General features: G+C 41.5%; 1 protein-coding gene across 2 annotated transcripts in view; it reads left to right on the forward strand.

The window, feature by feature from the left end:
* The window catches only part of Sumf1 (sulfatase modifying factor 1), an 82,839-nt gene that overhangs the window by 38,990 nt on the left and 19,469 nt on the right, over positions 1 to 24,380 (forward strand). The window contains exon 7 of one of the 2 annotated variants that reach the window (XM_038319600.2): positions 2,897 to 3,010. The exons of the other annotated variant lie outside the window; for it this stretch is intronic. Coding sequence (XP_038175528.1) covers positions 2,897 to 3,010 — 114 coding nt within the window. The remainder of the gene's footprint in view (positions 1 to 2,896; positions 3,011 to 24,380) is intronic. 2 annotated transcript variants of the gene reach the window in all.

Genomic DNA, 24,380 nt, shown 5'->3' on the forward strand with positions numbered 1-24,380 from the left:
ACACAAACAAAAACGACCTTGGATTGACCGGAACCGTCAGCTTGCTCTGGAAGACAAGGACAAGAATTTAACTTCTTTGTTTGAAATTTTAAGACAGGGTCAGGCTAGCATAAAACTCACAGTCCTCCTGTCCCCGCTCTGAGTGCTCAGCACTGTGAAGTTAAGGCGCAGGATGGATATTCTGCTAGGTCACTGTCCCCCACTGTCATTAATTCAGTTTTGTTTTAATGCTCATCGACTCATGAGCCTGAAAGCGAGCATTTCAAGCAGGAGTGAACTTTTCCATTTTTTTTTTTCATCTGAGGCTCCTGGGAGGAAGCTTTGGTTAGTGTGATACATATAACCATGAGCCGTGAACATTCATTTCTCATACTGATCTACTCACATGTAATAACTTAGTAATTAAGAGGGTGGTAACTTCTAGATTTTACCTCAAAATCCTGTTATTTAAGGGGGGAGGCAAACCTTTGATCAGACACTGTTACTTTCCTGTTGAGGACAAGCAACACTCACGAAGGACAGATTCTTGACAGCACCTTTGTCCGTATCTTCTAGCAGCCTGAAGATGGATTCCTTCCTCCAGAATGTGTGCTTCCGTTTCTTATCCCTCCTACGCCATGACATCTTCCACTTTCTCCCCACAGCCAACTCATCTCTTTTTTTCTTCTTCCTTCCATTTTAGTTCCATGGACTGTTTTGGTCACCACTGTGTTTTTGAACAAATAGCTTATTCTGTGGCCTCCCCTCCCTTTTGTCTCTGACATTTGGATTGCAGAGTTCTAGTCCAGGGTGTGCTCAGATTGCCCACTGGGGTTTGGCCTCTTGGAATTTCTGTGACAGTTCCTATTGTCTTACTTTCTTTGTCCCAATCTGCTTTTGAGAAGAGAGAGAGAGAGGGAGGGAGGGAGGGAGGGAGGGAGGAAGGGAGGGAGGGAGGGAGGGAGGGAGGGAGGGAGAGAACGCTAATATGAGAGTATGTAATGTGGCCCAGGTTGGCCTCAAACTCACTCTGTAGCCCAGGATGGCCTTGATCCTCCGATTTTACCTCCCAAGTGGTAAGATTGCCGTCATGTTTGTCATGCCCAGCTCTTTAGAGCTGAATTTTTAGTTTGAGACATTCTCTCTTTTTCTCTTCCCTCATTAAACTCTTTATGATCTCATTTGCCACTGAGCCCCTCCCTGCCCATACTGGCTGCACATGGCATTTCTCAATGAGCCAAGGCACAAGCAAGGCTGTTTCCATAGTAAATGCTGATTATGGAAGCAGCATGGTGGGGTTTTTCGACTTTCCAGCTCATCTCGATGAACTTCTCTTCAGTGTGGCTTTATAACTTTGATTGAAATGCTCTCAATTGCCCAAGCAACAGATGCTTCCGTATTCATGTGTAGATGTAAAACCATCTGAAGGCACCCAGAAATGAATGTTAGTTTATTCATTCTTGTAGTCTTACTTCGTTAGTATGGGAAAGTATGAATTATGAAAAGAGGGGAAAAATCCCCAAAGATAACCACTTTTTTCATCACAATCTGATTTTTACAAAATGTCTATTGAAAAGAAGGGAAAGAATTTTTCTTTGTGTCTTTGCCCTTTTATGATATTCCCCTCCTCCCTATCTCTTGTGGGGACCAAACCTAGGGCCTCACAAGCAAGCACTCTACCACTGACCCAAACTCTCTGTCCTGGCTGGGAGAATTTTTAAGTCATGAACTATCCAGTAACCTGGATTTGCTGTTGTTCAGTTCGTGTTTTCCCTTCATGCGCTCTGTCTTACACTAACCGCACTTTGCTTCCATGTCCATAGGTGGTACCCAGTGCTTTCTGACCTGCCTTTGGTTTGTGCTGTGCTTTCTTGGTGAATGTGTAATTTGCTGCACACTGCTGCATCCCAGACACCTACTGTTAGAAACACATGGATAATGAGTTAATGTTTTCCTTATTTAATGACAGTGACTGAGGCTCAAAGATAAGATAGTTAACTGGAGGGAGCTTCTGGAGAGGGTGAGGTGATGTGGCAGCTGTGGTTCTAAAAGACACTATGTGGCCCAAAATGCTGATACTTAGTGATAAGACTTATTCTGATAACTTATATAGTAGGGGATTCCTGCTAATGATTTTGAATGCCTAGATACTGTTTGTCTGTTCTCTCTCTCTCTCTCTCTCTCTCTCTCTCTCTCTCTCTCTTTCTCTCTCTCTCTCTCTCTCATTCACTCTCTCTCCCATACTAGTCAAGTCTTGATACTTATAGCTAATGTTGGTCACTTAGTTCTGGGCCATTCAGTAAAGCCCTCTTAGCTTCTGAATGCCTTCTGAGTGCTTAAAGTTAAAAAAAAAAAGCAAAGCAGAGGGGGCAGGGCTTTTGCTTTTGTTGTTTAGACTGGTTTTTGACAGGTGGAGATGAAAATCAATATTTATATTTATATTCTGAAATAAATAGGTCTTGGTGCATTCATGTATCGAAGAGATTTTTTTTTAAAAAAATGATTCATTTATTTTTACTTTCTATGAATTGGTATTTTGCGAGGGTGTCAGATCCTCTGGAGGTAGAGTTACCGACAGTTGTAAGCTGCCATGTAGGTGCTGGGAAGTGAACCCAGGTCCTCTGGAAGAACCGCCAGTGCTCTTAACCGCTGAGCCATCTCTCCCGCGCCACCCCCCCCCCCCCAAAGAGATTTTTTTTTCTTTTTTCGTTTTTTTTGGTTTTTTCGAGACAGGTTTTCTCTGCAGCTTTTTTAGAGCCTGTCCTGGAACTAGCTCTTGTAGACCAGGCTGGCCTCGAACTCACAGAGATCCACCTGCCTCTGCCTCCCGAGTGCTGGGATTAAAGGCGTGGGCCACCACCGCCCGGCTCCGAAGAGATTTTTTAAAGCAAGCTGAGTAATTGGTCTTTCTTTTTAGGTTGACGCCTTTCCTCCCAATGGCTATGGCTTGTACAACATAGTGGGGAATGCATGGGAGTGGACCTCAGACTGGTGGACTGTTCACCATTCTGTTGAGGAAGCACACAACCCAGTGAGTATCTTGTAGAGAAGGCTTGGACCTTGATAGTGTGACACTTGTCCTCTAAGTAGGCAACAGCTAGAATTTCGTGTTTGTCTTGACATTATTCTCACATTTCCCTAAGGAATGCCACATGCATGTGTCTTATTTCAGCTTTAGACTGCTGTATAAAAATGTCTTGTTTTGTGTCCCACTGGATTATAATATTGATAACTATTTGGAGGCATTTATCTCTGTTCCATATCAAAGTATGATATATAAATGACCATATAATTTTTTCATGTTTTAATATTAACTGTTAAGTTCTGATAGATGATATTTTTCATGAAACTCCTTGCCTGGGAGTTTCATGGGTTCAATTTTGATTCAGCAGCGTTATTTGGAAAAAATGAGACTGGGTAACTGTTGGGTCAGGGACCTGAATCACTCAGTGGTTGTTTCATGAACCTGTTTGTGTGACAGGAAAATGCACCATATTCCTCGGTAATAGAAGACCACCCTGTCCCTCTGAGTTTTACTTACTCTGCTTTGTAAAGAATGTTGAATTCAAGTTCCCTGCCTCTAAAATTAAGCCCTCCAGTAACGCACATTAAAACTGAGATTTGAAATGAACATGTGTTTGGACAGTGCCTCTTTTACAAAGAACATCTTTGAATACTTCTTGTCTCTGAACACATTGGGGGTGGAATATGTAATAATTCCATCTCTAGCAAGCAGGCATTCGTCAATCTGACCGAAGAATAGTATGAAAACCAGCTCCCCGTAATGCTCTGTGCTTAACCTTTGTACTGCACAGAAGACAAAGATAAAGAACATTCATTCTTTACTTATTTCTCCCTGGAAGGTTAACCAGTTTAGAGTCAATGAAAAACCTGTCGGACTCCATGCCTGGGGCCATTTTCAGAATGTGCAGATAGTTTCTCTTTGATATGCTTGATTTTATTTCAACAGATAAATGTGAACTGTTCATGAATAATCTAGAGATATATATCTACTTTTTGGGGATTGCAGATGAAAAAGCTGAGTGCTTTAGAAACTCTTTCCCCTCACCTTTGTGGTGGGGCTGGTGGAAGTAGTGGGCAAATAACCTGTGCCTTGAAGTAAAAATAAGATTGTGCATACTTGGGGAGTCTGTGGTTGGGAGCAGCCACTCTCTCCCCTGGCAAGACGTGACTTGGCATTTGCTGTCAGAGGCAGAAATAGATCTTTTCCTGTCAGATTAAAGCATCTGCATGCTTGGAAGGGGCTGTGCAAGGCTCCAGAATTTTGGCACATTGTGAATGTATCTATCTGACCATCTGGTGTTGCGCTGAGCACTCAGTAGCGTTCACTTTTCTGGGCTTGACTTTCTTTTAAGGATTTGTAGGAAAATTCACATTTCCCTTACACCAGTTGCAGGCTATTTCCTGGATGTCACTCTTATTCCAATGAAATTGTCCCATTTAGATTCATTCTTGTCACAGTGGCCTCATTTGCTTTCTTATTTGATGGGTTGCAAGTCATCGTTTTGAGAACTAAACCCCAAATCATTGATGACATCATTGAGATCTTTACAGCTTTGCTTATCCAGTAGATGAGCTGTCATCATTGTCTTTTATTAGTTACTTACATCAAGAATCGTCTTTGTGTAAAATAAATCTAATACTGCTGCTTTTCTATTTAAATTCATACATGGGTGTCTGCTTCCCTCCTTTCCTTCCTTTCTTCTTTATTGTTTATTGTTTGAGGTGTTGCACAGCCCAGGCTGTCTTAGAGCTCATCATGTAGCCCATGCTGGCCTTTGCCTCCAGGGTGCTGCTGGAGATTCAGCTTTGTACTACTATACCTGGTTTTAAATGCTTTCTTACTATCTGCAAAATAAAGAAAGGGTACCTTTGGAATATGACTCTGAAAGCAAAAATGATTTAACTTTTGCTGATCTCTTTTCAGACTCAACTTTCAGTTCTTTTTAAAACTCTTAACTGAAATGTTACAGAAGTCCAGAGGAGTGTAGAAAGCAACACTACAGGAACCTGTATAGCTGCCATTCTCTTCTTTCTAACCAAAGGAAGAGGATAAAAGAGCAAAAGTTGTTCTTACCAGAACTTGGTGTTGTCAGGATTTTACATTTCAGCTGCCCCCATTCGTGTTTAGTGCTGTTTTAACTGTGTTTTTTCAGTCATTTAAAATACTTACTTTTTAAAGAATTTTATTTTATGTGTACATGTACTTTGCTTGCACGTATGTGTGTGGACCATGTGTTGTGCACATGGATGTCTGAAGAAACCTTCAGATTCCCTGGAACTGGAGTTAGATAGAGACTGTTGAAAGCTGCAGTGGGTGCTAGGGATTGAACCCAGGTCCTCTGGAAGAGGACAGCGGTGCTCTTAACTGATGGGCTGTCTCGCTAGCTCTTCTGTCATCGGTTTGCAATGTGTACACCTGCTAAGAAACGCTTGCCTAGCATGTCTGTGTACTTCTTTTGTTGTTTTTGCTTTTTGGCCACATCTTGTTTTCACATGTACATTGCTATAGCAGGAATTGAATTGGTCTTAATAATAAAACCCCCAAGTCAGATATAGAGGGTAATGCTGAAAGAGCAGAGAAGCACAAACAAAGCATCACCACACATTGTTATTTTTGATTGAATACCAGACATTGTATGTGGAAAACTGTGGCAAGCTTTTGAGGTCTAGCTGGTGCAGTCTTTCTCTGGAGAGTCTTTATTTTTGATTCTGTGTCATATTAGCTTAATCAAGGTAGGGACTGAAGTGTCTGAAGCTGAGCTTTGCTCCATCTCAAGCCTATTGCCAGTTCACCTTGGTTCATCCGGGTACCAGCCGAGAGCGGGCTTTACCACGGAGACTCCTTGGAGGTCTGTGAATTCCAGATTGTTGTTTACTTGTGCTGTGAGTGGACTGGAAATTGTCTCGCATCCACTGCCATTTGAGTTACCAGGTTGCTAGGGAACCCCTTTCCTGGGATTTGTGCTCTGCAATTTTTACAGCTGTAAAGACTCTTGCTTGGTTTGATCAATTGCTATTTCTCTTTGAGGTTCTAATTTGTTTGCCTTTCATCCGTAATGGCTTGTATATCTTTAGTGTTTGGCAAAGAAGCTGGAGTGAAACCATTAACCTCATAGTAATGCCAGTTGCAGGTACTTCAGTCTCCGTTCAGACTCCAGGTGTGTCGGAGCAAAGATAGAAATAGACATCTTCATGGAGAGTTTTAACCCCAAGATCCTATGTAAACATTTCGACCCAGAATCTGACCTCTTTAGTGCCTTGTGCTTGTGCTGGCTCCAAGACTAGCCCATAGCAAAAAGTATTAAAATTGCTTTAGAGAGCTTGGGAAAAGTCAGCTCTCTCTGTGCACGGCTTTATTCGGGAAATATCTTTTTCTTATTCAGCGGCTTCTAGGGAGCAAAAGTTAATCATTAATTTTTTTTATTTTATTGGGCTGTCATCTATGGCAAAGCAGGTTGTAGAAGCAGCCTGGCATGCTTTGTATACAAAGTCCCCAAAGAAAGTAAGGTGTTTGGCCGCCTGCCATGAGGATCAGTTTAGTTTGCTTGTTTGTGTGCATCTGTCCATCTGCCCATCTGTCAGTCCTCTGTGGGTGCTTTCTGAGCACTGGCCCAGAAAACCCAAAGTGTGGCAATTTGCTGTGATAATATCTTAGCCACATAAAATATACATGTTCCCAAAATATAAGTTGTACTTTTCGTCCATCTCTTTTGCTTACATCTAGGCCCCATATTATCTGTGATAGTGCATAGTGCTCTAAAAAAATGTAGAGCTAAAAAAAGAAAAGTAGTGATTATTTAATGTTCTGATTTCCTACCCCTGCTTAGTCACTATGACTACCAGGTACCTTGCTGATGTGCAGCTGATGACGTGATGGGATAGTGTGATTTGTAGCATCTTTCTGATTCGAGGAGGAGCACAGTTGGATCTAGATGGGGTTGGTTGGTTGGTTGTTCTGAGACAAGGTACAGGATCTCATTCTCTAGCCCAGGCTGGCCTTAAACTAAAATCCTCCAGCTTTTGCTGTGATTTCAGGAATGTGCCATCATGCCTGGCTCAGACCATCCGCTGCCCTATCCCCAGGAGGAGAGTTCTAGTCTTGGGATAGCCAGGGTAACTTGTGTTTTCTAACTCTACCCTGAACAACAGTGGAATGCCTAAGCTATAGGTTAGAAATTAGAGTACCCACCTGATGAAGTTGTTGGGCGATTAGATGTGCTCCTTGTGAAACACTTCCCATTTCTGAGTCTCAAAAATATTGTTTTTCTCTTCTTAAGCTGTGGTTTGACTCTCTAATTGGAATGTGGCTTGTATCTGCCAGCAGAGATAATGGGGAATGTTGGCCTGGGGAAGCAAAGGGGAAGACAAATATACTTATGAATACCAGTTGTTTGCTATTGTCTTCAGTTGGCACACTCCCTACAATACAAGCCATGCTCATGCTTCCATGCGTGTGACAGTCCAGTGCAAACACGGTATGCCCAGACACATCCTTCCTCTCTTGCCTGCCAAGGCTTAGCCAGAGATTCTGTCAACATGGGCTTTGATCATAGAGTACTCTGTATAGCTCTGGGTGGATGAGGAATGTGTATCTTTCTCTGGCATGTTTTGAGGTGGTAGGGAATTGGTCAGGGAGGTTATAAGCCCATCCATCCTTTCTGCCTTCTGTGACATGAAATGTTTGTGCTTTGCTTTCTTCTAAGGACTCCTCTTTGAGCTCTTACCTATCTGCACATGGTCCATGAAGTGAATTGGGACACATACCTGTTTTCTGCTCTGAGATCAGCATGAATAGATCTGTGTTGGCTTACTGGCCCTGCCCAGACACTTCTTCATTATTGCTTGATTGGTGCAGAGCTTAGACTGGCTTTATTTTGTAGGTCCTAAATGTTATGCCTGTTTGGTTCTCTTCATAAACCCTTCCACAGCCTCCTGCCACTGCTTTTGGCACAAAACCACATGCCGCTGACCATCTTTTAGTCTTCCTCTGCCTGCATGATGTCTTACCCTATCCAGACTTCATCCACCATCCCAGCCATTCATCGAGCATACACTGAGTACCTAGTCTACACTAGAAACAGGGGGTTGCTTTGGAATTTTTGCCTGCTAGAAGACTTTTATTCATGTGTCTTGGTGAGAACATTCTGGAGTGTGAGAGTTCAAAATGAAAAAGTGTGGTTGTGTTAAAACAGTTCACTGATGAACAACTCAGGGACTACAGAGATGTTTAGTGAGTGCCAAGGGCAAAGCAAGGTGATTGTACTGTTGGCTTCTTGGGACTTTCAAGAAAATAATTTTCAGAGTGTAAAAGGATATATGGGAGGATTTGAAGGGATGAAAGGGAAGAGAAAATCGTTGTAATTAAATTATAATCTCAAAAATTAAAAAAAATCATTGTAACTTTGTCTTAGTGGAAGCCAGAAATCCTGCTGGAGGAAGTGCTCATGGGTATCCACTGCCCTTGGTCACTGTGGTTCTGGGGTGGAGCTTGTCATCCAGCACAAAAGACGTGCTGAAGCACAGAAGTCAGTGCGAATGTGTAGACTTCCGCTATTTAGCACCTTTGACTACATTTCCAGTGTGTCATGGGGCAGGAGGCTTCTCACGTGGAAAGGCTGCATGCTGTTTCTAATGCTGAGAAGGGGGCATTTGTTTCCACTTCATCTTCTTTTTTTTTTTTTTTTTTTGGTTTTTCGAGACAGGGTTTCCCTGTAGTTTCTAGAGCCTGTCCTGGAACTAGCTCTTGTAGACCAGGCTGGTCTCGAACTCAGAGATCCGCCTGCCTCTGCCTCCCGAGTGCTGGGATTTCCACTTCATCTTTAAACTGTCTTCTCAATCGCTCACATTGCAACTTCCTGAGCAGGAGTAGAACACTGAACTGTGCCCTTCCTGCCTTCTTTATTAGGGAGATCAGCCATGTAGGACTCACTGAGAGCCCTGAAAGCTATGATCCTGCAGCCTCTTGCAAAAAACCTCCTGGGCAATAGCACTCTCCACCACCTGGAGAACATTGCTCTATGAACCCTTCTGTTTATGGTGCTGTGTCCAACCAAAAAATTTCTGCTGGAATGTCAATCCTCTGGTTCTCATTCTGCTTTCTCTCTTGACATGGAAGTTTTTCAGATCCCTGAAGGCAGTCTTACTCTTAAGTTTTGGGGGTAAATATCCTTTTTCTTCCAAACAACACTAGTGAGGTTAAAAATGTCCAGAACACATACAGAAGCACATTGAATTGCATGGAACTTTAAGGATTTAAAATTTGGATCTTGGGAAATTTGAGTACATATTTTGAAGTACCTCAGGGGTAGAATCTAAGTGTGAATATGAAATGCTTCTGTATCATATGTGGCTTATACCTGAAGGTGAGTTTAAATACTATTTTAAACAATTTTGTATATTAGATAGCTTATGCAATTGAACCATCAGACTTTCAGCATACTGATACCTGAAATGGTCATTTTTTGTTTTTACCTGAGGGCAGCTTGTGGCAGAGGTGCTCAGCCTATAGTAGCTTTTCTTTCAATGATTATCTCCAGCAGATCTGGCTGTTTGTGAGTGGAGAGGACATTGAACAGAGAGAGCTGAAGTCAGAGCTCTGGAGCTCCTGAGTCTGCCCACATTTCCACAGTCCTCACCCACCGTGTTATGGGACTGTCCCTGCTCTGTGGGATGACACAGAACTTGGTATCAAGGAGGTTCCTAGGGGGAAGCATTGGATGCTAAGCAAATGAAGGGCCATTTGTGTGTGGTGAAATTTCTTGTATGTGTGCTGGAGCCTGGATGGACCGTTTGTTCTTGACTGTGGGAGCTGCGATGACATCTCTAGAGGAAGCCATTAGCATCATGGTGGCACATCATTCTGCTAGATCAGTGGGATCCAAGGATAAGAGTGGCAGGGCCTGTCCTTTTAAGGAATTCGGGAGAAGCAAAGGACCCCCTACCACAACTACACACACTGTTTATAGTTCCTTTGGTACCTGGAGCTATTGCTGTCTTCAGTTTATCCTCACCCCAGAAACACGGCACATTAACTCTTTCCCATGTATGTACATACTTGTTTTCTTTATCTTCTTTTCTTTCTGCTTTGTATCCCCACCCCCTTATGGAAGAATTAGAAATGTACATAGAATTTCTTTTGACTAGTCAGATAGGGTCTTTAGAGAGTGACTTACAATTTATGTTTCAGTCTCCTCGATAACAGGGCTTGTTTCAGCTTTCTTTTTCATAGTGAATAACACTTGATAGTGCCACCATGTTGAATGAGAAGAGCAAAGAGTTTTTCAGTGGGTGATTTGTTGTTCTCAGTGATGTTGTTTCTGCTTCACTCAGTAACAACTGTGCTTAAGTAATGGAGTAGAGAGGGCAATAGCTGTGTCTCCATTTGCAGTGTTCAAAATGCTACAAGGCCAGAGGTGAGTCATCTCATCCTTGGTGGGCTTAGGCCTTCATCTGTTGTTCCGGTTGTTTTTTGTCAACTTGACACAAGCTAGAGTTATTTGGAAAGAGAAATCCCAAATGAGAAAATGCCTCCATCACATTGACCTGCAGGCAAGTCTGTGGGATTTTTTAAAAAGTGATGATTGATGTGGGAAGGCCCAGTATACTGGGGATGGTATTACCCTGATCAGGGGATCCTGGGTTGTAAGCAGGCAAAGTGAACCGTGGGGACTATTGTTCTTTTAAAAATGCTATAAAGTCCCAGGCGGCAGCTGTAGGCAGGCAGCGGACTCTGGGAGCAGCCAGTCCCAAGGCAGAGACTCGCTGGTCGCCCAAGATCCCCGGGCCGGTCCCCAAGCAGCTAGCAGGAAATGCGGGTCCCCTATGCGGCTTGCAGCGGGGACGGCGGGCAGAAGACAGAGACATAGACAGATACAACATGTTGAATGTTTATTCAGGGGGTTATGAGGAGAAAGGGAGAAGGGGGGCAGAGAGAGAGGGGGGAAAGAGAAAGGAGAGAGAGACAGGCGAGTGCACATGCCAAGGGACAGGAAGAGAGAGAGATTCAAGATGGTGGAGAGGTCAGGGGTCCCCCCCCTGGGGGGAGTGGGCGTGGCTTGCCCCTTAAAGGGCCAGAAGAATAACCGGGACCTCCTCCCCTAGATGTCTCTCAGTGCTGGAGTGTGATCTGAGAGTTATAAGTAAAATAAACCCTTTCTTCCTCATGTTGCTTTTGGACATGGTGTTTTATCACAGAATAGAAACCCTAAGTAAGGGGCTGGAGAGATGGCTCAGTGGTTAAGAACACTGGCTGCTCTTCCAGAGGATCTGGGTTCAATTCCCAGCACCCACATGGCTGCTCACAACTGACTGTAATTCCAGTTCCAGGGTATCTAACACTTTCACACCAATTCACATAAAATAAAGTTAAATAAATTAAAAAAAAGAAAGAGAAGAAACCCTAACTAAGGTATCTATAAATTGCCTTAAGGATGTATCTAGCTGTTCTGAAAGAACAGGCAATGTGGGTAACCATCGCTGGTTGATAAAGTAGGCAAGCACTGAAGATGCTACAGCCGATGGTCAAGCAGTTGGGAGGATGGCTTGGAAATGATTCAGGGAGATACATGTATTCAGGTCTGTATACACGTATCACTGGTCACGTAGTAGCTTTGGGGGAGAAAGATGAAATCCTTTGATTCTGTTTCCTGCTCTGTGAAAGAAAAAGAACAACAACAACAAAAATCCTGCATTGTTATCTTGCATGAAAAAGACTATAGCTGGGAGCCCTGTGCCTGTGGCATGGTTACAGACTCAGCAAAGGCACTCAGCAGAAGAGAACTAATTATCATTTCTACCTACCCCCAGGGAGATCGTTTCCTTTAACTAAATTCTTCCCCCTGCAGCACCTCTTAATGGTATTTATCTGCATTTGTTGAGCAACATTATTGGGCAGTTGGTCTGAGCTAGTGGGAAACACCAGGATCACGGGCCTTGGCCCACACAGAGTGAGCCTCATAATTCCTGATTGTGGATCCTTAGCGTTTGCAAGGCATTGGGTAGTTTTGTCCCATGGATGCCTTAGAAGCTGGAGCCAAAGCCCAGGTACAGAGTTTCCTTTTGAAGATGGTTTATGCCTTACTTGTCCTTTCATGAGCCTGACTAGAGCTCTGGGTTCAGGCAGGGACTATCAGAGCCTCTGACTTTGGCCTCCTTAGTTTGCTCCACAATTTTCTGACAAGAAGACTGGACACTGAATTCTGGGTGAAACTTGGGCTTTGATCTTGGTTAAGTTGCCTGTGGCTATGTGGTGATATTTTTGTTTGTGATCTAACAAATAAAGCTTTCTTGAATATCAGAGTACGGAGCTAGCTACACTAGTTTAGTCATAGAGGGCAGACAGTGGTGGCACATACCTTTAACCCCAGCTCTTGGGAGACAGAGGCAGCCGGATCTCTGTGAGATCAAGGCCATCCCGGACTACAACAAGATCGAATCAGTCTAGAAAAGAATGAGAGCCAAGTGGTGGTGGCTCATACCTTTAATCCCAGCACTAGAGAGGTGGAGACAGGAATATAAAGCAGGAGGAGACAAGAGCTCAGGATTCAGTCTGAGGTTTTGTAGATACGGCATTCAGTCTGAGGACTTGTGGAGACAGGATACCCATTCAATTTGAGGATTTCATAGAGTTAAGAACTAGTGGCTGCCTGTTCTGCTTCTCTGATCTTTCAGCTTTCACACTCTAATATCTGACTTCTGATTTTTATTATTAAGACCAATAAGAATTTGCACTACATTGCTGCTTTGTCTTGTCTTGGTAAGGATAGAGAATGGGGTACCCTCTTTCTTTTTCTAAGCTCTTTATTTCACCTTTTTATGTTTATTTCATCTTTAAAAATTTTACTCCTTTTCATGTTGTATGGATGTTTTGTTTATATACAAGTCTGTGCACCATGTGTGTGCCATGCCCAAGGAGGCCAGAGAGGGCACTGGATCCCTTGGAACTGGAGTTACACCTGTGTAAGCACCTGGTATGGGTTCTGGGTACTGAACGTCAATCCTCTGCAGTAGCAGTTATGCTCTTACCCATGGATCTGCCTTTCGAGCCCCTTGCTATTTCTCTTGAGAGACTTGCTGACAGTTCCTGGATGTGCATGATGATCATTTTCCCATGATGTTTCTGACATCTCTCTTAGACTCTACATGATGACAAGGTGTTTGACATGGGCCTTTGCCCATTCAGTCCTGGCAGACTCCTTTGGACTTCTTGGGTTTGGATGTCTACTTCCTCTCTCAGACTTCAGAAGTTTCCAGCAATTATTTCTTTTTTCTTTCTTTCTTTCTTTCTTTCTTTCTTTCTTTCTTTCTTTCTTTCTTTCTTTCTTTCTTTCTTTCTTGTGCCATTTTTCTAAATTTTGTTTTATTGAGCTATATATTTTTCTCTGCCTCCTTCCCTCCCTCTGCCCTCCCCTTCTACCCTCTCCCATGATCCACATCTTCCACTTTACTCAGGAGATCTTTTCTTTTTCTAATTCCCATGTAGATTAGATCCATGTAAGTCTCTCTTAGGGTCCTTATTGTTGTCTAGGTTCTCTGGGATTGTGAATTGTAGGCTGGTTTTTCTTTGCTTATGTCTAAAAGCCACTTATGAGTGAGTATATATGATACTTGTCTTTTTGGGTCTGAGTTACCTCACTCAATATAATGTTTTCTAAATCTATCCATTTGCACACAAATTTCAAGATGTCATGTTTTTCTGCTGTGTAGTTCTCCATTGTGTAAATGTACCACAATTTCCTTATCCATTCTTCGGTCAAGGGGCATTTAGGTTTTTTCCAGGTTCTGGCTATGACAAACAATGCTGCTATGAACATAGTTGAACACATGTCTTTGTGGCACAATTTAGCATCCTTTGGGTATATACCCAAAAGTGGTATTGCTGGGTCTTGAGGAAGGTTTTTTCCTAATTTTCTGAGAAATCACCATACTGATATCGAAAGGGGCTGTTCCAGTTTGCACTTCCACCAGCAATGCAGGAGTGTTTCCTCTACTCCACAACCTCTAGCATAAGTTGCAATCAGTGTTCATGATCTTGGCCATTCTTACAGGTGTAAAAAGGAATCTCACAGTTGTTTTGATTTGCGTTTTCTGATGGCTAAGGATGCTGAGTATTTCCTTAAGTGTGTTTTTCAGCCATTTTAGATTCCTCTGTTGAGAGTTCTATGTTTAGGTCTGTACCCCATTTTTTATTGGATTATTTATTCTTTTTTGTTTTTGTTTTTGTTTTTGTTTTTCGAGACAGGGTTTCTCTGCAGCTTTTTTTATTTTAAGAGCCTGTCCTGGAGCTAGCTCTTGTAGACCAGGCTGGCCTTGAACTCACAGAGATCCGCCTGCCTCTGCCTCCCGAGTGCTGGGATTAAAGGTGTGCACCACCACCGCCCGGTTTATTTATTCTTTTGATGCCCAATTTCTTGAGTTGTTTGTATATTTTGGAGATCAGCCCTCTGTCTGATGTGCGGTTGGTAGAGATCTTTTCCCATTCTGTAGGTTGCCATTTTGTCTTTTTGACCATGTTCTTTGCTTTACAGAAGTTTCTCAGTTTCAGGAAGTCCCATTTATAAATTGTTTCTCTCGGTGACTGTGCCACTGTGATTATATTTAGGAAGTGGTCTCCTGTGCCAGTATGTTCAAGTGTACTTCCCATTTTCTGTTCTATGAGTTTCAGTGTAGCTGTTTTTATGTTGAGGTCTTTGATCCATTTGGATTTGAGTTTTGTGCATGGTGATAGATATGGATCTATTTTCATTCTTCTACATGTTGATATCCAGTTATGCCAGCACCATTTTTGAATATGCTTTCTTTTTAACACTTTATATGTTTTGCTCTATTTTGTCAAAAATCAAGTATTTGTAGGTGTGTGGATTGATATCTGGGTTTTTGATTCGGTTCCATTGGTCCTCCTATCTGTTTTTATGCCAATACCAAATTGTTTTCAGTACCATAGCTCTATAGGGTTTGAAGTCATGGATTGTGATGTCTCCAGAAGTTCCTTTATTGTACAGGATTGTTTTGGTTATCATGGGTTTTGCTTTTCCATATGAAGTTGAATATTGTTCTTTTGAGATCTGTAAAGAATTTTGCTGGGATTTTGATGGGCATTGCATTGAATCTGTAGATTGCTTTTGGTAAGATTGCCATTTTTGCTATGTTAATTCTAACTACCTAAGAGCATGTTGTCTTCTTCGTTTTCAGGGCTTCCACTTGTTTGGTTAGAGTTACTCTGAGGAATTCTATGTTATTTGTGGCTATTGTAAAGGGTGATATTTCTCTGATTTCTTTCTCAGTCAATTTATCATCTGTGTAAAGTAGGGCTGTTGATTTTTTTGAGTTAATCTTGTATCCTGCTATATTACTGAAGATATTTATGAGTTGTAGAATTTACTTGGTAGAGTTTTTGGGGTCGCTTATGTAAACTATCATATCATCAGCAAATAGTGAGAGTTTGACTTCTTTTCTGATTTGTATCCCCTTGACCTCCTTTTGTTGTCTTATTGCTCTAGCTAGAGCTTCAAGAACTATATTGAATATGGAGAGAGTGGACAACCTGGTCTTGTTCCTGATTTCAGTTGGAATTGCTTTGATTTTCTCTCCATTTAGTTTGATGTTGGCTGTTGGCTTGCTGCATGTTGCCTTTATTATGTTTAGGTATGTTCCTTGTATGCTTGCTCCAAGACCTTTATCATGAAGGAGTGTTGTATTTTGTTCAAAGGCTTTTTTAGCATCTAATGAGATGATCATATGTAGGTTTTTTTATTCAGTTTGTTTATATGGTAGATTACATTGACAGATTTTCATATGTTGAACCATCCCTGAATCTCATCTGATGTGATGAGGTAGATGATTTTTATGATGTGTTCTTGGATTCGGTTTGCCAGTGTTTTATTGAGTATGTTTGCATCAGTGTTCATGAGTGAGATTGTCCTGTAATTCTCTTTCTTAGTAATGTCTTTGTGTGGTTTGGGTATCAGGGTTATTGTAGCCTCATAAGAGTGTGGCCATATTTCTTCTGTTTCTGTTGTGTGGAACAATTTGAGGAGTATTGATATTAGTTCTTTGAAAATCTTATAGAATTCTGCACTGAAACCATCTGTTCCTGGGCTTTTTTTGTTTGGGAGACTTTTGATTATTTCCTTGGCAGTTATACGTCTATGTAATTTGCTTATCTGGTCTTGATTTAATTTTAGTAAGTGATATTTATCCAGAAAGTTGTCCATTTCCTTTAAGATTTCCAATTTTGTGGAGTACAGGTTTTAAAAATATGACCTAATGATTCTCTGAATTTCCTCCATGTTTGTTGTTTTGTTCCGCTTTGTATTTCTGATTTTGTTAATTTGGATATTCTCTCTCTGCCTTTTCGTTAGTTTGGATAAAGGTTTGTCTATTTTGTTGATTTTCTCGAAGAACCAACTCTTTGTCTCATTGATTCTTTGTATTGTTTTCTTTGTTTCTATATTGTTGATTTCAACTCTCAATTTGATTACTTTTGCCGTGTTCCTCCTGGGTGAGTTTGCTTCTTTTTGTTCTAGAGTTTTCAGATGTTTTGTTAACTCAGTAGTATGGGATTTTTTCAGTTTCTTTATGTAGGCATTTAGTGCTTTGAGCTGTGCTCTTAACACTGCTTTCATTGTGTCCCAAAAATTTGGTTATGTTCTGTGGTCATTTTCATTGAATTTTAGGAAGTCTTTAATTTGTCCCTTTATTTCTTCCTTGATCCATTGATGATTCAGGTGAGCATTGTTTAATTTCCATTTGATTGTGGACTTTCTAAAATTAGCGTTGCTGTTGAATTCTAATTTTAAGCCATGGTGATCCGATAAGATACATGGGGTTATTCCATTTTTTGCATCTTTTGAGGTGTGCTTTGTCCCCAGTATGTGGTCAGTTTTTGAGAAAGTTCCATTAGGTGTTGAGAAAAGGTATATTCTTTTATGTTTGGATGGAATGTTCTGTAGATGTCTGTTAAGTTCATATGAGTCATAACATCTGTTCCCTTATTTCTCTTTTAATTTTCTGACAGACCTGTCCAGTGGTGAGAGTGGGGTGTTAAAGTCTCCCACTATTAGTGTGTGTAGTTTAATGTGTGATTTAAGCTTTATTCATATTTCTTTTAAATATGAGGGTGCCCTTGTATTTGGGGCATAGATGTTCAGTATTGAGATTTCCTTTTGAAGATTTTTTTCCTGTGACTAATATGAATTGTCATTTCTTGTATCTTTTGATTGAGTTTAGTATGAAGTCTTTTGTTAGATATTAGGATAGCTACACCAGCTTGTTTCTTAGGTCCATTTGATTAAAAAAATTTTCACAACCCTTTACTCTGAGCCATTGTCTGTCTTTGAGGTTGAGGTGTGTTTCTTGTATACAAGGGAAGGATGGATTCTGTTTTCATATCCAGTCTGTTAGCCTGTGCCTTTTTATAGGTGAGTTAAGTCTGTTTATATTAAGGGATATTAATGACCAGTGATTACTAGATGTGTGATTTCACTGTAAAATTACTGTGATTACTGTAATTTTAGTTTTCATTGTTGGTGGTGTTATTGTGTATGTTTTCCTCCCTTCTTTGGTATTTGAGGCTGTGAGATCATCTGTTGTCTGTGTTTTGTGAATATAGCCAACTTCCTTGGGTGGGAATTTTTCTTACTGTGGAGGGATGGGTTTGTAGCTAGGTATTGGTTAAATATGGTTCTATCATGGAATATCTTGTTTTGTCTCTCTATGGTGTTTGCCTACTGTTGGGTAAATGGCATCTGTGGTTGCTTAATATCTGCATAACATTTGACCAGGACCTTCTGGCTTTTATTGTTTTCTTTGAGAAGTCAGGTATAATTCTGATAGGTCTGCCTTTATATGTTACTTGACCTTTTTCATATTCTTTCTCTATTCTTTATGTTAATGTTTTTATTATCATGTAGTGAGGGAACTTTTTTCTTGATTCAGTGTATTGGTGTTCTGTAAGCTTCTTGTATCTTTATATGTATATCTTTCTTTAGGTTGGAAAATTTTTCTTCTATGATTTTGTTGAATATATTATCTATGCTTTTGAGTTGGACTTATTTTCCTTCTTCTATCCCTATTATTCTTAGGTTTAGTCTTTTCACGGTGCCCCATATTTCCTGGGTATTTTGTGTTTGGTTTTTGTTAGATTTAATGTTTCCTTTGACTGATGAGCCTATTTCCTCTATTGTATCTTCAGCGCTTGAGATTCTCTCTTCCTTCTCTTGTATTCTGCTGTTTTTGCTTGCATTTGTGGTTTTTGGTTGTTTTCTCGTGATTTATGTTTCTATAATTCCCTTGGTATTTTTATTGTCTCTATTTTGGTTTTCTAGTCTTGAATAGTTTCTTTCATCTGTTTGATTGCTTAGTCTTAGTTTTCTTTAAGGGATTTGTTGATTTTTTCCAATTTTTTGTTTGTCTTAGATTTTTTTTTGAGGGAATTTTTTATTTCCTCTTTAAGTGCCTCAAACATTCTCCTAAAGCTAGTTTTTAGGTCATTTTCTTCTGCTTCATCTACATTTGGTTGTTCAAGTCTTGCTGTTATAGGGCCACTCGTTTATATTGCTGTCTGTAGTGAGGAGCTGCGGGCAGGCCTGCTTTTCATCCTGCCAGGCTCCCACTCGGCTAACTTTACACCCGAAATAACAACACACAAACTGCATTCTTTTAAACACTGCCTGACCCATTAGTTCCAGCCTCTTATTGTCTAATTCTCACATGTTGATTAACCCATTTCTAATAATCTGTGTAGCACCACGAAGTGGTGTCTTACCAGGAAAGATTCAGCATGTCTGACCTGGTGGCTGTCTTCATGGCGTTTGTCCCAGAGAGGAGGGGCATGGCGATTGCGGAGGCATCTGCCTCACTTCCCTCTTCTCAGCATTCTGTTCTGTCTACTCCACCAACCTATGTTCTAACCTATCAGGCCAAGCAGTTTCTTTATTAATTAACCAATGAAATCATCGGCTAGAAGACAGACCTACATCAGCTGTCATGTTGCTCTTTATGGTATTGTGTGTGTTCTTACGTTGTCTACCCATCTTTTCCTCTGAGTGGTATAGTTGGGTGATCAATCTTCCAGGTGCTAGTCAATCCAAGACTCAGATGGTTGCTCCTCGTGGTGCAGTTAGAGCGATGGTTCCAGTCATGTTGGAGGTCACTGGGTGTTCCTGGAGGTTGCTCAGCCCTCCCAGAGTTTGCTCTGCTCCTGTGGAAGTCATTGCCTTGGGACTGCTCCAGCTGAGGTAGCTGACTCAGGTCTGCTCCAGCAGATGTGACTGGCTCAGGCCTGTTTTCACAGATGCCCCTGGTTCAGGCTTGCCCCCTCGAAGGTCCCTGGCTCACACCCTGTTTCGCAGAGGTCTCTGACTTGGGCCTGCTCCCTCAGTGGTTCTTCCCTTGTACTGCTGCTCTTGTGGAGGTTGCTACCTTGGGCTTGCTCTGGCAGAGGTCGCTGGCTCAGACCTGTTCCTGTGGAGCTCACTGTCTTGGGATTGCTCCAGCAGAGATTGCCTCAGGCCTGCTCCAGTGGATGTCTCTGACTCAGGCCTGTTCCCACAAATGTCCCTGGCTTGGGTTTGTTTCTGTGGAGGTCCCTTGCTTGGGTCCAGTCTTGCAGAGATCTCTGGCTCGGGCCTGCCCCCTCAGTGATCACTCCCTTGTACCTGTTCCTGTGGAGGTCTCTGCCTCAGGCCTGTTCCCACAGATGTCCCTGGCTTGGGCCGGTTCCCTCAGAGATCCCTAACTGGCACCCAGTCCTACAGAGTTCTCTGGCTTGGACCTGCTCCCTCGGCAGTAGCTCCCTTGCACCTCTGGAGTACCATCTTAACCCTGCATTGTAGGCCCAATTGCTTCTACCAGATTTGTCATCTCTGTGGGCCTCCTAACCATCTTTTTGTACTTGGGACAGTGGGTTGATGTTTTTTTTTCTCACCAAAAATGCTATAGTATCTTAGCTTCTAACTTTAAATAGAATGCCTTTTCTTCATTCTTTGACAGTTTCATACATGTAAACAATATATCTTGATCATGTTCATTCTTTTGGCATTCTCCCTTGGATCCCCAACCCTCACCCCATCATGTGAGTGCCCTCTTCCCAAGTAACTTAGAGCTACAATGAGTTCCAGAGTGTCATGGTCATGCCATATCCAAAAGACAGCATTTCACCCCAGTCCTCCCATCCTCTGGCTCTTTGTGCCTCTCATTTATAATGTTTCCTAAGTCTTTGGTGTGGGAGGCAGGGGTGTTGGTATAGGTGTCCCATTTAGGGTTGAGCAATAAATAGTCACTTATTCTCAACACTTTTGTCAATCCCTACTTTTTTTCCTACATTTTCAGTTAGAGCTTTATTTTATTCCTCTCAGTAGTCAACAGATATTAGCATATGTGTAGATTCTGGCCTACAAATAATTTTTCGTTATAGTTTTTCATGTATGAGTCAACTCATATTCATGGACATTTTCCCTTGACTACTGAAGAACCAACCAAAAGTGAAATCATTACAGAAAACAGCCATGTCTTTCAGCTGGAAGCAGTACTTCATCTGGGTTTTATGTAACCACCAGAAATCCTCCTATAGTCTAGGTTGAGCTCATTTCCGGATATTTAGACTACCTTTTGGAGTTTGGGGACTTTGGACCTAACAGCCTGTATCCACCTAGATAGCTGAGGATGGTAAAATCTATTTTGGTTTACTGTGTGTGTGTTGCTTAAGATGGAATCATATGCTTGGAAAAGCAGTCTACCACCGAACTGTACATGTATCCAGCCCTGTATTTTGGGTTAAACAAAATTGTGTAAATTTGGATAGTACTTTTATTGAGAATGAAGTCAAAAAGGCTATGCTTTGTGTTGATAGAGCTTTCTTCTCTCTGAATTAGAGTGTTTCCTTAAGTACATGTATGCAAGTGCTCAATTATGTATGTTTGCATGCATGTATCTATCATCTATCTATCTATCTATCTATCTATCTATCTATCTATCTATCTATCCATCCATCCATCCATCTATCTATCCATCTATCTATATCTAATCTGTTTATCATCTTTTCTCTTTTTCCTTCCCTATGTACACACACGCACACACATGTCATATTCTCAAAACCTTTCTAGTGATGTGAACATAGGACTATGATCTCAGAAATATTATTCATGATTATTCTTGGAGTGAAGTGGAGAGAGGTTCTGACTTCACCCTGGCTTTTGAACATTATTTGTAGTCTGGACTTAATTCTAGCTTTTCTGATCCCCAGACTTGTTGCTGTTTGCTGGACTCTTAAGTGTTATTTCAAACACAAAATATGAAGGGCTACTTACTTCCTTGTAGTAATATTTTATCACAAACCACATATGTTAGATCAGGAAGTGTTATGAATATGTAAGACAATTTAGGAGGCATGAATCGCTGTGTCATGCAGTGCCTCTTTCCAAAAGCAAGTGAGAGCTAGTAAAATATGCCTACAGTTTCTATGATTTTGAGACTTGAAATTGGATTCCTGGTCTTCTTGCCTTTTCAGTCTCTTATTTCTGTTGAATCATTAATAAAATTACTGACTAGGCAAATTGTTGTTGTTTTTAAATCTGGCACCTAACTTGTTAATGAATGATGAAGTAACAATATGTCACTTTCCATTTTTCTAGCTCACTTGTAGTGCCTTCCCTCTGCCACACCATGACTCATTTGTTCTTTCCCTCAAGGATCTGGAAATGAAGCCTGATGAGAAAATAGAACAGTCAAATTACGTTTTCTTCTTAATCAAGTTATGCTGCAATTTTTTCATGTGGCTCTGTAGACTCATTTTTAATGCAGGTACATGTATATCACACATCACTCTGGTGTGAGTCCATGGAGGAGGCCTTTGGTATCAACAAGTTATACTTCCAAGGTTCCCATCAACTACCCACTGAAAAATTTGAAAAATTGCACCAAAAACTGTCCAGACCTTTTTGCTGCCATATTTCCTAAACAATGTCATATAGTAGAGCTTTGCATAGTGTCTGTGTACCATTATAAATTATAAATAATCTAGAGATGCAGAATACACAGCAGGATGTGTAGATTTTCTGCTAGCACTGCTTCATTTGGCATAAGGAATGGAACTCTGTGTGGATTTGAGTCTTCGAACCAGTCCTCTCCAGATCCTGAGGAATGTTTGTATTTTCATCTGTTTATCAGCAATCTACCAATGCCACATTTGTGTGTAAGGTTTTGGGCATTTGTAGCTAGAGGTCCTTTACCTCACAAGGGTGGCAGATATTTAAAAAGTAAAAGCAAGTGAAAACACCTAGGCACACACAAATGTGTGTCTATTTAATCACATGTAGGAATGAAATATACTGTGGATGTTGGAAGCATTTAGTTTTAAAGTTGGGTCTTGTTTTAAGTCCATGCTCAGCCACCCACTAATTGAACAGACTGAAGCGGGTTTTAATGCATTCACTCAGCTTCCTTGTATGTCAGTGATGAGCTGGTATTGTGGGCTGATAACGTGGCTCGGAGGGTGAAGGTGCTGCCACCACACCTGATGTCTGTCTTTGATTCCTTTGTTGTGGAAGGAGAAGACTGTCTTCAAGCTTTCCCTCTGGCCTCCATGTGTGCCACGGAAAGGGGCACTTTAAAATCTTATTTCTACAAAGACCAAAACCAGCCTTGATCTTAAATCACACTGCAGATGGAAAGAGGCATCTTCGGGGTGAGCTGGACAGATGGCATCCCTGGGCAGCCACCACCAGGACAAGGAACTGGAACCACAGGGTCTATCTAGTCTGACCCTCACTCTTGGTCTTGAGTTCCCTCATTTGTTAAGTTCAAGTGCTTTGAAGGGGCCCTCTGAGGTCCTGGCTCCACTCCCATTTCATGGGAGCTCATAGATACACCCTTGGATACATCCCAAGTTGTTTCATTGCCTTGCTTACCTATACATGCCCACATAAACAATAAGTAAATAAATGTCATTGAAAAAGTGAAAAAATAGTAGTGCTTTTCCAGGTTATTGAGAGGTTTCCATGGTACTTTGAAGAAAATGTGTAGTGTAGAGGCTGGTATGTAGTAAGCACTTCATAAATGCTAATTAAAACTAGTGTTTGGGATGTAATCAAAGTTTTAAAGAAGTATTTGTAAGCCACAATACACCTTACTCTGAAATCTAATACATGGAGGAGCTTTTCTCTGGCCCCTTTTAGAAATGTGGAGGAGAGTTATGCCATCTGGTAGCATGCAGTTATAAATAACACTTCTTCCCATGGCCAGCCTCCACTTCATACCCAGCACAGGAAGTAAACACTGCATCTCATCAACTGAGACGGTGCCCAGAAGTGGGCACTTAGCACTTACCCACTTTCAGACCGTCCAAGTAAAATCATGGGACTCTTTAAGTAGTTCCTTGAAAATAATGTTTAAGTTAAACTACCATTTGGTGTAAGTTAATTGCCATCTTCTCCCTTAACTTGCTGATGAAGTATCGTGCAGAACACAGAAGGGCGCCTGAGAATGTGTTAAATCCTTAGGAAAACTGACTTGTTTACCCTTTTCACTTTAAGGGATGCTTAGAACCCTGTCTGACCTTGCTTGCAGGACTGAGGCTCTCAGTGCTTTCTGTGAAGTAGAAGTGATTGACTCTGGAGCAGGTATTTAAGCCTGTGTAGCTGGTACCCTGTGATATTGGTGGTTTGGTTTGGGTTCACTGGAAGTCACCTTTTAAAAAGGTGTATGCATTGTTTACAGTGGAGAAGCTGATTTCCCTATACTTTAGTGTGCCTATCACTGGTGTTGGGTAGACAAGGGTGTGGTGTACAGTATATCCCCAGCTTTTGGAGCTGGAAGAAGCACCTGCACATTAGAAGACATACTCCACAGAGCAGTGTGCAGCTTTTGGTAGATGGTGGTTTCCTTGGTACAGAAATCCATGTGACTTGTTTTCTCTCAGCAGTGGCTGCCTCTGTATTTAGGCTGCCTGGTTTTTAGCACTTAGAAACTTCATATCCATAATTTTAAAATTGCCTCTCATTTACTACAGTGTGTGTGGGTATGGCACTGGGTAGTTGAGAGCCTTAAATTACTTTCCTGGAGCCTGGCTCCACTTTTCTTCTCTTCCTCCTACCTGGTAGTTGTTGGGAGTGGCTACAAAAGTTGAAACTCTTACTGAGGCATTTTAAAGAAGGTTGTGGTTGCTTATCTCCCATTTCTGGAAGAATGGAATGAAAGTTCTCTAGAGGCTGTGAAACAGCTTGGGATGATGGGATAAGCACTGTCTAAGGCTGTGTCTACAAGCTCCCATGACATGGTCGTGAAAGCGGGACCTCAGAGTGTCCCTCTGCAGCTCTCTCATTTCACAAATGAGGGGACTCAAGACCAAGAGTGAGAGTCAGAACCCAGACTAGACCCTGGTG

The sequence above is a fragment of the Arvicola amphibius genome, chromosome 2 (assembly GCF_903992535.2).
Source record: "Arvicola amphibius chromosome 2, mArvAmp1.2, whole genome shotgun sequence".
Lineage (NCBI taxonomy): Eukaryota > Metazoa > Chordata > Mammalia > Rodentia > Cricetidae > Arvicola > Arvicola amphibius.